This window comes from Amphibalanus amphitrite, unplaced genomic scaffold (assembly GCF_019059575.1).
Source record: "Amphibalanus amphitrite isolate SeventyFive unplaced genomic scaffold, NRLGWU_Aamphi_draft 000463F_arrow, whole genome shotgun sequence".
In the NCBI taxonomy this organism is placed as follows: Eukaryota; Metazoa; Arthropoda; class Thecostraca; order Balanomorpha; family Balanidae; genus Amphibalanus; species Amphibalanus amphitrite.
In genome coordinates, this window is record NW_024881957.1 from 1 (window position 1) to 13,799 (window position 13,799).

Here is a 13,799-nt window from a genome sequence, read left to right on the forward strand (position 1 = left end):
GTGCTCAATGTATAGTGAAGGCCATCGACAACCCTGCTTTCTCCACCATCCACCGCTATATCCTCATCATCTGCCTCTGAATCCTCCCTCGCCCTTGCGTCTCCACTGGCCACGGTTTTTGGCAGTACGTCGCCTGTCCTCCGTCTTCCCTTGTCCGACTCTCGCCCTCCCCCTCTCATCCTCGAGCTTTCAGCCTTCAGCCCGCCGCCCGCCGCCCGTCGTTTGACCCCTCCCCTCACAGCCCCGAGCAGAACTACGTCGAGCGAATGCTGTCTTACGCTCTCCTCCTTCCCTTGAAGCCCAAGCAGCACTACGTCCAGCGGCGCTGACACGAAGCTACTGGCCAGCTGGTGACCACGTCAGCCCAGCAGCGAGGCCAGCAGCAGGACAATTACGAGTCGGCAGAGTTTCCCTTCATCACACTGCGCACCTTTCCGTCGGGCTTCATCACGCATATCGGTGAGTTGGGACGGGGGTGGAATTGCAACACTTTGTGCATCCACTGAGTGTGCGTCTTCACTCAGTGTGGAGCGATTGGGGTCATTGGAGTGATTTTTCTTGAATGTGCCGCAGTACCCGTAACCCTCAGCTTCGCCATGCTTGAGTTGGACTTCCGATGTATATGGGAGCTATGTTGTCAAATATTTGATTAAGCTAAGTAGCCTGAAGCAATGGGTGGCCAGTGTGATGTTCGCCGCTTGGTGTGATATTTTAATTTGATTCTCTGTTTCGCCTAGCTCTCTCCGAATCACTTTGTGTACACCTATGTTGACTGCTCATCGCTCCGACTATATCGCCGTCCTACTTGATATTTCACGTCGTCGTTTTAGCATCGTTTCCGGCGCAAAATGAACTTAGATTCTAAGGTCATTTTGCGCCGACTTCTGTAGTCGGCGCGCCCTAAAGCCCCAATTAGCAAACAACCCCCTTCCATCCGACCCCTCCCCCAGGCGGCACGGTGAGCGCTCGCTCTGTGAAGCTTCTCGACCGTATCCACCACCCGGAGGAGAGTGAGACGCGAGACGCCTGGTGGGCTGAGGTACGGACGGAGGTCCGCTCGCACTGCAAGTCATTAGCCTGCAACGTCGTGCTCGGATATGAAGAGGCGACAACTATTTGGTGAGGAACTGTGGCGTGAGATGTGATCAGATGTTTGTAGCAGTGATGATAATTAAAAACTTATTCTCTCGCTACTTTAGATCACTTACCACAAAGTGATGAGCGAAGTAAATAACTGTCTTGCAGACGGATACCTAAGCTCAATGCAAAATCAGTCCGTTTGTAATTCGCATTTGCTTGTTCATGCGTGCAAAGACTAACTGACAGACTTAATGTTGCCATAAAGGCTGTGACCCATAAAAAACGGTCTTTCCGTTCTCCCAGGGATGACGCATGTGTGCTGAGCTGAGCGCCTATGGCACGGGTCTGACCTCCACCCTTCCCCCTCCTCAGGGATGACGTGTGTGTGCTGAGCGCCTATGAGACGGGCCTGACCTCCACCCCTCCCCGTCCCTAGGGATGACGTATGCGTGCTGAGCGCCTACGGCACGGCAGCCACGGTCAACTTTGCCGCGCTGGGTCTGTCGGAGCCGCTGGCGGCCGCTCGCTGTGACTCCCGGGAGGTGCGGTCGGCACTGCGGCTGGACGCCAGTCTGACCAGTCAGGTACGAGCGTGGTAAATCACTATCAGCCAGATAGGAAGGTGGCGGATAAACTGACCATTCAGTTACGAGTGTGACTGCTACACAGAGCAGCCCAGGGACGAGTATGACGAATAACCACCTAGCCGGATATCGAGGACGCTGCCAGGCCTATTTGTCTGGTATGATTGTAGTAGTTTCCAACTTCAGTCAGGCACTGGCAGGTCCTTCCGGCAGCACCAGTCTGCCAATATTACATGTCCGCCTTTTACATTTGGGCGATCCTTCCCAACCAGCCGACGCCATTCATGTCCTATCGCCCGTGCTCTCGCCACAGGCGCTGGTGATTCTGGAGGAGCCCGACTCGTCGGTTTCCAACTGTGCTCCGTGTCACCTGCCCTACAGCCAGGGCAGCGCGCCCGCATCGGCGCTCCAGTTCAACTGCGCCGTCTGTAGGTATGTACGGGTCGTCAATAGGGTAGTATGGGCTGTATGCAATGATGTGAGGTTTGTAAGAGGTTTGTAAGGGCCGTCAGACAAGGGAAAATACATAGGTTAGCTGAACGTTAGCGCACTGAAAGTGCAGGCGCGCCATTCCCAAAATAGATCGGACCATGCATGTATATACGAAGCTGAAGGGCTCTCTTGTTCTATTTGCTTTACATCTATAAAACGACTGACCAACGTCAAGACCAATCCATTGGAGCCAGTGCGGCCCGTCTGCAGTTTCCGGCTGCCTGTAACACCCGATGACTGATGGCAACCCGCGGAGCTCTGACCATACCCTTCTGGTCATCATTCCAGAAAGAGCAAGGTGCCTGACGTGGTGTTCAGCACCATCGAACCCCCCGGGGGTCTTCCAGTCACCGGCCGTGGCTGTCTCGTTCAGGTGAGCGGTGGTGCGGGCCGTGTGATTGGTTATTGAACCACCGGGGGATTGCCGGTTACTGGCCACGGCTGGCTGGTCCAAGTAAGGGCCGTTGACGCCGGATGACGGCATATCAATTTATAGCGATAGTTAAATCATTAGCGGGGTCAACTAGAAGACGGGTCGAGATCTCATCTCAGTGAATGGGTCACTTTCTATAGCTCTAGAAACACTTATGAACTTTCTTTTCTACTTGCATATCATTTCAGTAATATAGCCTCCAAAGTATGCGATTTCTTGCAATTTAACGTGCCGCGTCGCTGCCTCGCCCGAGTCTGTGTACGCTCTGTAAATGACGAGCCTTTTTATTTACACCTGTTCTCCAGGCCCGCGTGTGTCGAGAAAAAGCCGACGTCAAGTCTGAAGTTCTGGCCAAGGAGGTCTCCGACCGACTGCCGTTCCTCGAGTACGAACTGCACCGGCAGCTGCTCACCAAACTCAGGATTCTCGGCATGAATGCGCTATTTGACCTGACGGTACGTTGGAAGTTTGATCTGACATGAGCGAAAGGCTGCTGTTTATTTAGGGAAAAGGGAGCGTAGCTGGAACAATTTTTTTCATTCCCGAAGCATGATCTCTCTCTCTCTCCCCTCTCTCTCTCTCTCTCTCTCTCTCTCTCTCTCTCTCTCTCTCTCTCTCTCTCTCTCTCTCTCTCTCTCTCTCTCTTTCTCTTTCTCTTTCTCTTTCTCTTTCTCTTTCTCTTTCTCTTTCTCTTTCTCTTTCTCTTTCTCTTTCTCTTTCTCTTTCTCTTTCTCTTTCTCTTTCTCTTTCTCTTTCTCTTTCTCTTTCTCTTTCTCTTTCTCTTTCTCTCTCTCTCTCTCTCTCTCTCTCTCTCTCTCTCTCTCTCTCTCTCTCTCTCTCTCTCTCTCTCTCTCTCTCTCTCTCTCTCTCCCGCGTCCCCATGTAATCTAACCCTCCCTCTGTTAACTGTTTTGTGTACACAGATTCAGCTGTCGATTGGTGAGGAGATTATGGTGGCTGTGGCCACAGCGACTGCCGTCTACCTGTCTGCCCTGCCGCCGCCCGTGGTGCCTCGTGTCACATCAGGTCAGTGGAAGGGCGACAAAGTCGTGGGAGGGATGTCTGTTTTGTATTTATGGCAGAGTGTCTGTCTCTTTTTCTGACTGAGTCTGATAAGATTTGCATGTTTTTTTTTACCTGTTTGTCTGTTTGTATGCTTGTCAATGCCTATTTCTTAGTCGAGCGATATCTGACCTTCGCGTCTTTCTGCATCAACAGCCGTTAATGACAGCGCCGACCGTCTCGCCGAGACGCAGCGTCGAATCACCGAGACTGTGGCCAGTAACCGGGAGGCGTTCAACATCTCCGACCAGGTAGGTGTGCCCCTCACCGCGCTCCCCACGCCGCTTTGCGCCTCAGGCGTCCATCGAACGCCCCGTCCCGCTGCCAATAGACGCCCGTGTCGATCATTGATTGGAGCCAGCGCGACGTTATTAGTTTTGATCCAGCGGCCTCAGGCCGGTATTGACGGGCGCATTGAGTCTGGGTTGGGCTCCCGTGAATGAGATGAATAGGTGGCATGGCTTCTGCGCAGCATAGAGCGCCGCACGACGCTCACAGATTTTATCAAAGGACGGAATTGCATGTAGGCCTCCTGATGAAATACAACCAACGTGAATCATGCGGCGATCGCGTATTACTATACTTCAGCACTTTATCCCGATCGGAACTCTTAGGCTGCCTTGTTCGCTGGGGCTGCCTTTCTCTATGGCTACCGTTTGCTCCTGCGTCTTTCGTGCGTTCTATGTCCCTTAGATCATTGCGGCACCCTGTCATGGACCGTATCGGTAACTACGGTGTGTATGGCGCATCCCCGCTCCACTCCGCGCTTGCCATGCCCTGTATCAGACTGACACTTCTCTCCCTCAATTTAACTTGTTTTATACCCTGCATTAGGAATGATACGAACGCTTTGACAACGGTCCTTCCTCCTGTCCTGGAGGCAGTTGGTACCTAGAGGACGGACGTCGGACGAGGAATCAGTGGTGAGCGGACATCCCTTTATTATCCCTTCCTCTGTCCTCAGGAAGAGAGTGGGAGGACGTTGGACGAGTAATCAGAGGACTACCCTTAGCCATCTTTTCATTCTCCTGTCCTCAGTAGTCAATGAGAGAACGTTGGACGAGGAATTGGAGGACTAACCTTTGTAATCCGATCTTCCTGTCCTCAGGATGAGAGTGGGAGGACGTCGGACGAGGAATCCGAGGATGAGGAGGATAAGCCCGAGCTGGACCTGGCTGCCGGAAACAAGGACGCCTGTATACTGGAGGTGGGTGCGAACGGCGCAGAGCTGTGGCTTTAGTGGGCAATAGCTGCTCTGTGGCCTTAGGGTGCCGGCTGGGGCAGGGTGGGGTAAAGGGGTGTTGACTGTAGTAATTGTGGTGGTCCCGACTGACTGGTGGCCGGTGCTGGTAATATTACCTCTGATGTTCTGCGGTTATCTCTAGTGACCTCTAAACTTTGTTTTGTTGGGTTAGGCCCTCTCGGTCCGTTGAGACCATTGTAGAGCCGGCCGGAGGATGATAGGAAGTAGGGGGAGACATTGGTCTGGGCAGGCACCCTAGAGAATCACCCGGGCTGAGCCCTACCAGTGACCTCTTTTTGCTGCGCTAATGACACTAGTGTAATCTGTTAGCTGTGGCAACTCCTACTCGGATTCCACCACCCTGTTCCCGTGTATGAAACTCAGTGACCTCTGCCGACCTCTGTCAGATGGATGACAGGTCGCCGACCTTCTCTCAATGCTGATGAGTTAGTGACCTCTGTTGACCTCTGGACTCGGTGACCCCTGTTCACCTCTTGTGACCCCTGCTGACCTCTGGTGACATCTGGTGACCTCTTCTTGCCTCTAACGATCCTTGCTGACCTGTGGTGATCTATGCCGACCCCTGATGACCCCTGCTCCCTGTCAGATGGACGACACAGAGGACGCCGACCTGCTCTCTATGCTGATGAGCCGGCCACCACCGGAGCTCTTTGACTTAGTCTCGACAAGCAGTGTGCCCGGGGTGCCGGAGCGGCTGCTGCTGGATGACAGGCAGCTGTTCACGCGGATAGTGCGGACCAAGCTGAGCAGCGCCTCCAATCGGCAGCTGGCGCAGACTGTGGAGAAAATCATACAGGTGGGTGACGTGGGATGGTGGAGAAAATCATACAGGTGGGTGACGTGGGATGGTGGAGAAAATCATACAGGTGGGTGACGTGGGATGGTGGAGAAAATCATACAGGTGGGCGCAGTGGGATGGTGGAGAAAATCATACAGGTGGGCGACGTGGGATGGTGGAGAAAATCATACAGGTGGGCGCAGTGGGATGGTGGAGAAAATCATACAGGTGGGCGCCGTGGGATGGTGGAGAAAATCATACAGGTGGGTGACGTTGGACCGAGGCGGGTCTGTCGAGATCATACAGGTGAACGGGAGAGGGTAGAATAAGAATGGTGATGGTGATATTGGTGGGGAAGATCTTATATTATGTGTGAGCGCTGTAGTGACGAGGGACAGAAAACAGGAAGTTGTGCGTTACCAGATGTAGGGAAAAAATGTAAATTCGCTGGTCAGTTCGGACGAAACAAGCTGCCTCGTTGTTTGTTTCTGTCTAATGTCTCTTAGTGGGGATTTATGCTAAGGCCTTGCTTCACTTATTGCCATCTGGAGCATGCTGGCTGATTTCTCCTGTTACCTTTCTCTATGCCCAGTGCCTACTGACAGTACTGACCGACCGAACTAGAACGTTAGCTCACCAAAGAACGTTGTCCGACCGCTCCCTCTCCTCTTTCCATCAGGGCCTGTACTTCAAACTACGTAAGCTGGCGCCTTGCGCACTGTGCGGTCTTCGGTTCAGCGTCGATCTGCCCGAGGACGACGAAATCCAGATATCCGTGTATGGTACGTGGCGCCGCCTGGTGGCGGACGGCTCGTGGTTCTCAGATAGTGCCTGCTGGCATTTCTTTCACATCAGACTATTTGCTACGGGGGAACTGCAGTTATTGTGTGTCATAAACTTGCGTAACTATTTGTCAAATTATCGCTTTCATATATCGATAAGGTTAGATGGGAAGCATCAGGCGTTAGGACCTAGTCGGAAAGTGAGATCAGTTATCTAAGCACCAATCTTAGATCCAAGCAAACTGTCGTTGAAAGTCAGAAGACACGTATTTCCAGCCACCTGAGGTTCTGGTTATTATATGTCTGATATCCGAATTACATCTGCCGTTCATATTGTCATCCCCGCTGACTCCTCTCGCTCTAACCTCCCTTCCCCGTAGGTGCGGCGCTAAGCGTCAGCGCCCCTCTCAGCAAACAGGCGTCTCTGCGCTCGGCCGGCGCGGAGAACGGTTCAGCCGACGGCACAGGGGAGGGCCCGGGTGGAGACAGGTCGGCCGGTCGGGCCGGCAGTGTTACCGGCGCGCTCAAAGCTCAGGTGAGTGTAGGGTGAAGTCTAGGGGAGTATAGTGAGCAGTGGGAGAGTGGGTGCTGCGGTTGTAGCGGTGAAGAATTGTAACTTAATACCTAGGTGTTGTAGCTGAACCTGCCAGTCAGTTTACTTTCTATCCTAAATTTGCCAGAAATCCTGGCACACGTGAGGTTTTGGAGATATATCGCTAAGCGTAGTTGAAAGAGCAAGGGCAAAATTGTCGTGTTCGTAGTAAGTTTATCATGATGACTTTGATGCCCTACTTTGATGTTTATATGACGACTGACGTCGTTTTCCCACCCCCTCCCGGTCAGAACTCACTGTGGCGCGGCGACTATGACGTCATTATTACGCCACTGCCGCACGTCACCGGCGGAAAGGTGGAGCGCTGGCTGGGTAACCTCAACTTCTTCTTCATTCGAGAGTGCACCGGACTCAGAGAGGTGAGTGCCGTGGTGCTACCTGCTGTCGTAGCTTTAAAGACAGACGGTCGAAGACTGGTCGGAGCGTGAGTTATGAAGTTCTAAGTGGTATTGCCGGCTTGCCGCTCGGAAAGCCTGTGGTTCAACGTTTTGCAAAAACGTAAAACCTTCGGCCCTGACCCATGACCAAAAATATCCGGTTACCGACAAACCTGTTTTTCCTATATTCTACTAAAAATATCTAGATAACGACGGACCTGTTTTTCTATATTCTACCTCATCTGGCCAACAGTCTAATGTTACCTCACCTGCCGGTTGTTTTTCTCGCAACCCTTCTCCCCTCGCCGCCTCGTCCGCTCCCCGCCACCCCAGCTGTCCTTTCCCATTTTCCCTCCCTCCTTTCATTTATCTTCCTTCCCTTGCTTTCTCCAGACGTCAGCTGTCCCGATAGTCACCCTCTTGTTTGTCACCGACGAAGCTGTTTGTTCAGGTGTCCCCTAACTGCCCACGTGGTCGCGGTCTCCTTTGAAGCTCCTATCGTGGAATGCCGTAGTGTTTGCTGAGGGCTGAAGTGGACACCGGTTAATGGTAGGAGACGCTACCCCCGGTCAGCCCCCCCCCCCCACGTCACGGATGTTTTCGAAATTCAAAGACCATGTGGGACCCAGGTAGTCCACGGATAGGGTTTCCGGGCGCGTCAATAGCGAGGTCATTTGTAATAGTGGACCCCTGGCCGACTCCCGGCTCGGCGCGGCATATATGGTCGCCATGTGAACGGCTTTGGATAGATGATGTGACGGCTGACGCCGCCGGTGTCCGGGTAACAGTCTTCTGTTGTGCCAGCTGGTGCATGGTGGAATGCACCGGTGGGGAAAATGCAATCCTGCCATGAAGCCATGAATGTTTTCTCTCGTGCGTTTTTATCACAGCATGCCATGACTCCCAATCGGCGGACAATCCTTGCCACCCGAGCGTGAGCTGGTTATGACCGATGTGTCACATCCGTGTGGCCAGGAAGGTGGTCTTGACTAACGTCTTCCTCTTTCGGGACAGGTGGGAGGTCTGAACGGCTTCATGCAGGACCTGGTCACCGAGGTGCTGGCTGTGGTGCGCGCACACGTCACTTCGCTTGGAGGGAACGCACTCGTCTCCTACTTCATGTCGCAGTGTGTTCTGCTGCCCAACCCGCACAAAAACCAGGTATGCTACTCAGCTGCGAAACCCGCACAAATTACAAAATTTAGTTGCCGGTTGCCGTCAGTCTTTCGCAAAGAATCAGGTCCGTTACATGTATTATTTTGCTGTATGGATTTCATGAATCGCTGCAGTCCGCATATCTTCCGTGTTGACCATCACTTCATATTCCATTATCTCGTCGACAATATGCTTTCACCCCATTTATGCCAATGCGACCTGTCTCTCTACCTTCAATAAAAGACGACTGGAACTATTTTCGTGTGCCTTTCGATCGTCCAGGTTCGGTGTACTGGTGTTTAGGGATAGGGTTCTGACGGCACCCCCTCTCCACCCCGCAGGCGCAGTGCCTTGTCAATGTCGGCGGCGACGCAGTGCTGGTCGGCCACGCCGCTCGCTCCGACGACGGATGAGCACGGGTGCCACCAGCAGCGGTGGAGGCTCGCAATATCACAGCTCGGGAAGTGGGACAGTTTGAGCGCCCGTTCGGTCACGGGAAGACATTTCTGACCACAGGACTGCGTGAGTCAGGCCAGCGAAGTTTGTTTCTAAGATAGATTAGCGGCCAGTGGAGCTTCGTGATGGCTTAGTGACCGCGGAAGCATCCATCGCTCACTCGTTAAGTGCCCCGTTTATTCCGCTGTTCTCGCCTTTGATAGTCTACCATCGAAAGCATTTGCGATTGCGAGTGATTATAGAACGGTTTAATGTTCTGCCTTCAATATGTTATGGGTCCCTTGCAGTAACGGAGTGTCATGTTGAGCTCAATTTCGGGTATGGTGTAGTCAGCGAATTTGTCTCAGAGTAGATTGGTCAGTGACCTTCGGGCCAGGGTGGCTCGTGTTGCCATGACTGTTGGCTGTTAGACTGAGATGTGGGCCTTCTTTGACGCATGTAGGACGTCGGACCAGAAGAGTCCGATGGTTAACGTAAGTTAATGTTGAAAAGACTAGCACCAGTATATGCAATTAAAGACATCGAGCGCCGACCGTCGCAACGCCAGTTTGGTACGGTGCCGCATATCGTAATGTACGGCACTGTATGACACGATATAGTAATACACCGTGCAGCATAGTACGATATGCTACGATACGGTACGGTGGGTATACTATTGGGCCTGTATGGTGCGTTGGAACACTAAATGGTGCGGCCGGCCCGGCCTATCTGCCTGTTGTCGCCTTGTCCTGACGACCAGTCACTATTGCGTGACGACGGCCGTGCCGCGAAAGTGCAATATATTACCTTCGCTACACGCTCTTTTAGGGGCGGGACGAGACATAAAACACCAACTTAAAAATGGCAAGGAACTTGTTTAATATTAATACACTCGAATATAAAACATTGAGATGCGCTTTGCGTTTGTACACTCAACTCCCTTCACTACCACACATATTTAGCGTCTTAACGCGTAACTACCACACTACAACGCACAGTTCGTGACTTAGACAACGCTTGACTTAGACAACACATCTCTCAACGTGAGATAACAAATCTGATCAGCGGGTACTATCACAGATACACGGGGATCAGCCGGGTCCCATCCAGTGCCGGCCAGCACTCCACTGTTCTAGGGAGCCCCCAACCACCCAGGTTAAAGGAATATACACTTCGTCATGTTCAGCCTGCCTGAGACTACGGCCAGCGTCTAACCGTGTCACGAAATGTCGCGCAGGACATCGAACGCGCCGACTTGACATATTTGATAGCTACGGTACAACCGCGTCAATGAAAATCATCCGAGCAAGACTGCTACACGGCGACGATAGAGAGCTTTCGATATTGCTTTGTTCTTATTTAACATGGTATTGTTTTCCCTCTACATAGTATCTGTGGCTCTATCTGCCTGTCTGCATGTCGGTTGTATGTCACCAACTGCCGTCCGATCACTGATGAGCTTCTAACCAGTACCTACAAATATCGCACGAAATGTCCATCGAACAAACTGAAAGTAAAAAACAAAAGCGAAGAAATGAAAATTGGCGAGTACAGCTTGGACTTGACATCACAGGCCCTGCTGCTGCTGCACCGACGGTCTAGTTCGCCGTGGGTGGCATGCCCGGCGTTTAGGCTTCTCTCGAGTACTGAAGCGTTTCGCTATTGATCAGTCTTGTCTAAATACTTGTGCGTTAGACATACATCACATGGCCTGTTGACCGCCGTGTTCCCGTAAGTACTTGAGCCTGTAAGTACTAATTGAGCGCCCGGCTATTATTTACAAGTTTTAGGGCACCTTGCCGTCGAATGGGCTTCTCTTGAGTACTTGTTATTTGTATACCATCTTGCTATCAGCCGGGCTTCTCTAAAACAGTTCTGAGCCTGAATGAACTGTTGGTTTTTCTTTAAAGCATTTATGCGTCTCACCGGACTTCTGTTCAACGCTTGAGCGCCTTGTCATCCAGCTGGAGCCAGAAGTCCTTCATGTGAAGCTGAAGGAACTCTTCGAACTTCTCATCCAGTTCCCTCAGGTACTTGTGCACGGGTGAGCCCCTCTGCAACAAGAGGGAAGGAAGATTTCGGTTTAGTGAGAACCCTACAGTAACGCAGGAGGCAAACATTTAAGCTGATAACATACAAAGTAGTGTACACTACAAAACACTACCAGGAGAAACTTATTTTGCTTATTCAAACTCCATAACAAACGTATAACGGTAGGTATTAACAGCCCAGCTTAACGTTAGGAGTGCACGAACGGTTACTTCATCAAACTCCTCGATAACTCGGGTAAGATAGGCCGGCATCGCCCAGATCCAAAAGCCCCAGTGTAATAACTACTAACTTGGTCAGGACGTCTTACAGCTGTCAGTATTGACCTACCTTGAAAAAGCGGATCTGGTCGACCAGTTTTTTGGTGGTGCGCAGAAAGCCCATGAGTGTCTCGAACTCGTGGTTGAGCAGTCGATCTTTGATTCCGTCCAGGCAGACGGGCTTCTCGATGGCATCAAACTCGGGCAGTTTCTGTTGGTATACGCAGGCGTCAGTCACGGCACGCGACACAACCGACAGTCGAATACAGAAACACGAACGGTAAATTGGTGAGTGCAAAGTGAGTCATGCGAGCTGCACAGGTAGTGTGGTTGATAGAATCACACAGGAAATGAATTAGGAAATGGAAATTTGGGATGCAAGTTAAGAGCGCATGCCGATTCTAACGGGTCTCACCTTGCCAACAAACGGCTGACAAATTGTATAAAGACTGAGGTAAAAAGCGCCTCGCTTGCTGAAACCGTCAGAAACCTTTGCCTTGGCCCCCACCAGGATACGTTTCAGCCAAGCTCGGGAAAAGCTGCTGTTCAAGCCTCGCTTCAGCTGCGGATAGAGACAGGTTCCCGAATTAGGAGTAGAACTACTTGTAGAGACTTAGGTTTGGAAGAAGTGTTAGGGGCTAAAGAACTTTACAGGCAGACGACGTCTCTAGAAATATGAAAATGATTTTGCATAACGTGAACAGAGATATGGTACATTTATGGTACAGGCGAGAGTTAACTGTGAGTGCACAGGACGGAAAAGAAGTTTCCATGCAGAAATCAGGATGCAATGGCAAAAGGCGATGGTCACATGAATATAAGATATAATGTAGATCCAACGTAATGGTGTGAATCTTAGAGACAGGCTATGAGAGGGCGTGAGTGCGCATTCCAAGAGCAGTAAGCTCGATGCTATGGTGCAGTGCAGTGCATATGATGCCACACATGCGACAATATATGCACATTATACTATACAGCATATACAATAACGTTTATCATTCATGTACACCGCCAGCTGTCCTCCGGCTCCGGCTATGTACAATTCCTCCATTCCTCCGGCAGTTGTACAAAACACATTATACCCCCCCCCCACACACACACACATTTCCCCACCCACCGACATATTCTGGAGGCTTTTGAAGTACATGGCCGGGTAGTAGCAGGCATAGAGTTCGGTTAACAGTCGTCTGGCGAGCGTCATGTCGGTTTCGTTCATGGTATCGCCCGGCCGGCGGTCCAGCGGGCTCATGGGTGACGGCATCACTCGGCACATTAGGCAGAGCCAGCTGCTAAGGGCGGGGGAGGGATGGGGTTAGAGGTGATGTAGAAGTAGAATCATACGATAATTACATGGCGAAAACGTGCGGTAACACCCATGAAGCACACATAAGTAACAAACCATGGTAAAGCCAAGAAAGGTTCGGTTACGTCGTCCCCCCCCCCCCAAGCAGCAATACCGGCAACAGTACTATACAGGGTGTCCCATAAGTTCGTTCTCACATTATGTTTGCATGTGAGACAGAGTACATTGCGTTTTGGTATATTTATGACCCCTCAATGTGCTCCCCATTTAATAGGCAAACACATGAATACATGCTGCGGCATGCCAACCGGCATGTTTGGCTGCATAGCAGGCTTAAAGTTAACCCAGACTGACTTGACATGCGCCGTGAGCTCCTCGAGGCTGGAACAGCGCTACGCTTCGACGAGCCTCAACTTCAGCATAACCAACAAATTTTTATGAAATTTTGATCCGATGAGGTGCCTGGCATGTGATCTTGCTACAAACGCCTGTCACAGTCTCCTTGCACCGCTTTTAAGCTTTGCTTGACCTGTGCACTGATGCACTGTCTTGCCTGAAGATGGGCCTACGACCTCCCGGATGCCATTTTCTCCTCTATAAATGTGTTCATACTCGCGGTTCGAGTTCAGCTTGAGGGCTGAAATTCCTCCTAGATGTTCTTGGAAAAGCATTCTGCTTCCCAAAACTGTTTCTGGGTTGCCACTTGTAACTTGATCAACTCCAGAACGCCTATAACCCCACAACACAGTGACCCTGGCCTTTTGCATAGGAACATAACGGGACGAAATGAAGGCCTCCTCCTTCGCCCTTATGGGGTTGTTTTCGGGTTTGGACGGGTGTTTCATCTCGAACGTGGACTAGTTAGTCCAGATGACCTGGTTGATGTCATCAGCCCTCTAGTTTTGTTTAGCCTCAGGCATAACGAAACTCATGTTTGGCCATTTTAAGACGTTTTTGACTGTTTTGTGCCCTCCGGTAAGCAAAGCTTAAGTCACCTTGAGTTATGTACCCCGAAAGAACACTCTTAGACAGCTGGTAATCCATCCTGAAAAGTCTCTTTACCAACTTTCTAACCCTTTGACCTTTTTGATGGCCACTTTGACGCCACACAGTTTTGGCCACTTGGCTCATT

At 51.3% G+C, this 13,799-nt stretch overlaps 2 protein-coding genes across 9 annotated transcripts in view; one reads left to right on the plus strand and one right to left on the minus strand.

Annotated features, from left to right (window-relative positions):
* Positions 1-347: 347 nt before the first annotated feature.
* Positions 348-9,870, plus strand: LOC122391960 (C2 domain-containing protein 5-like; the record flags this gene model as incomplete). The annotated part of the gene is made up of 15 exons (XM_043386340.1): positions 348-459; positions 951-1,119; positions 1,517-1,664; positions 1,978-2,096; positions 2,445-2,529; positions 2,895-3,044; positions 3,513-3,615; positions 3,808-3,902; positions 4,760-4,858; positions 5,502-5,711; positions 6,373-6,475; positions 6,856-7,010; positions 7,319-7,447; positions 8,480-8,626; positions 8,962-9,870. Coding segments are annotated over 15 exons (1,896 nt in total), but the record flags the coding sequence as incomplete, so codon positions are not given.
* Positions 9,871-9,910: 40 nt separating this feature from the next.
* The window catches only part of LOC122391949 (transcription intermediary factor 1-alpha-like), a 46,283-nt gene continuing 42,394 nt past the window's right edge, over positions 9,911-13,799 (minus strand). For 2 of the 8 annotated variants that reach the window (XM_043386310.1, XM_043386314.1), the window contains 4 exons: positions 12,482-12,650; positions 11,780-11,926; positions 11,435-11,575; positions 9,911-11,109 (listed from right to left, as the gene is read on the minus strand). In XM_043386310.1, the coding sequence (XP_043242245.1) occupies positions 10,993-11,109; positions 11,435-11,575; positions 11,780-11,926; positions 12,482-12,650 (574 nt within the window). In that variant the 3' untranslated portion in view covers positions 9,911-10,992. Of the gene's footprint in view, positions 11,110-11,434; positions 11,576-11,779; positions 11,927-12,481; positions 12,654-13,799 lie in introns of all 8 variants that reach the window. The other 6 variants (XM_043386309.1, XM_043386313.1, XM_043386312.1 and 3 more) reach the window with 3 other exon arrangements.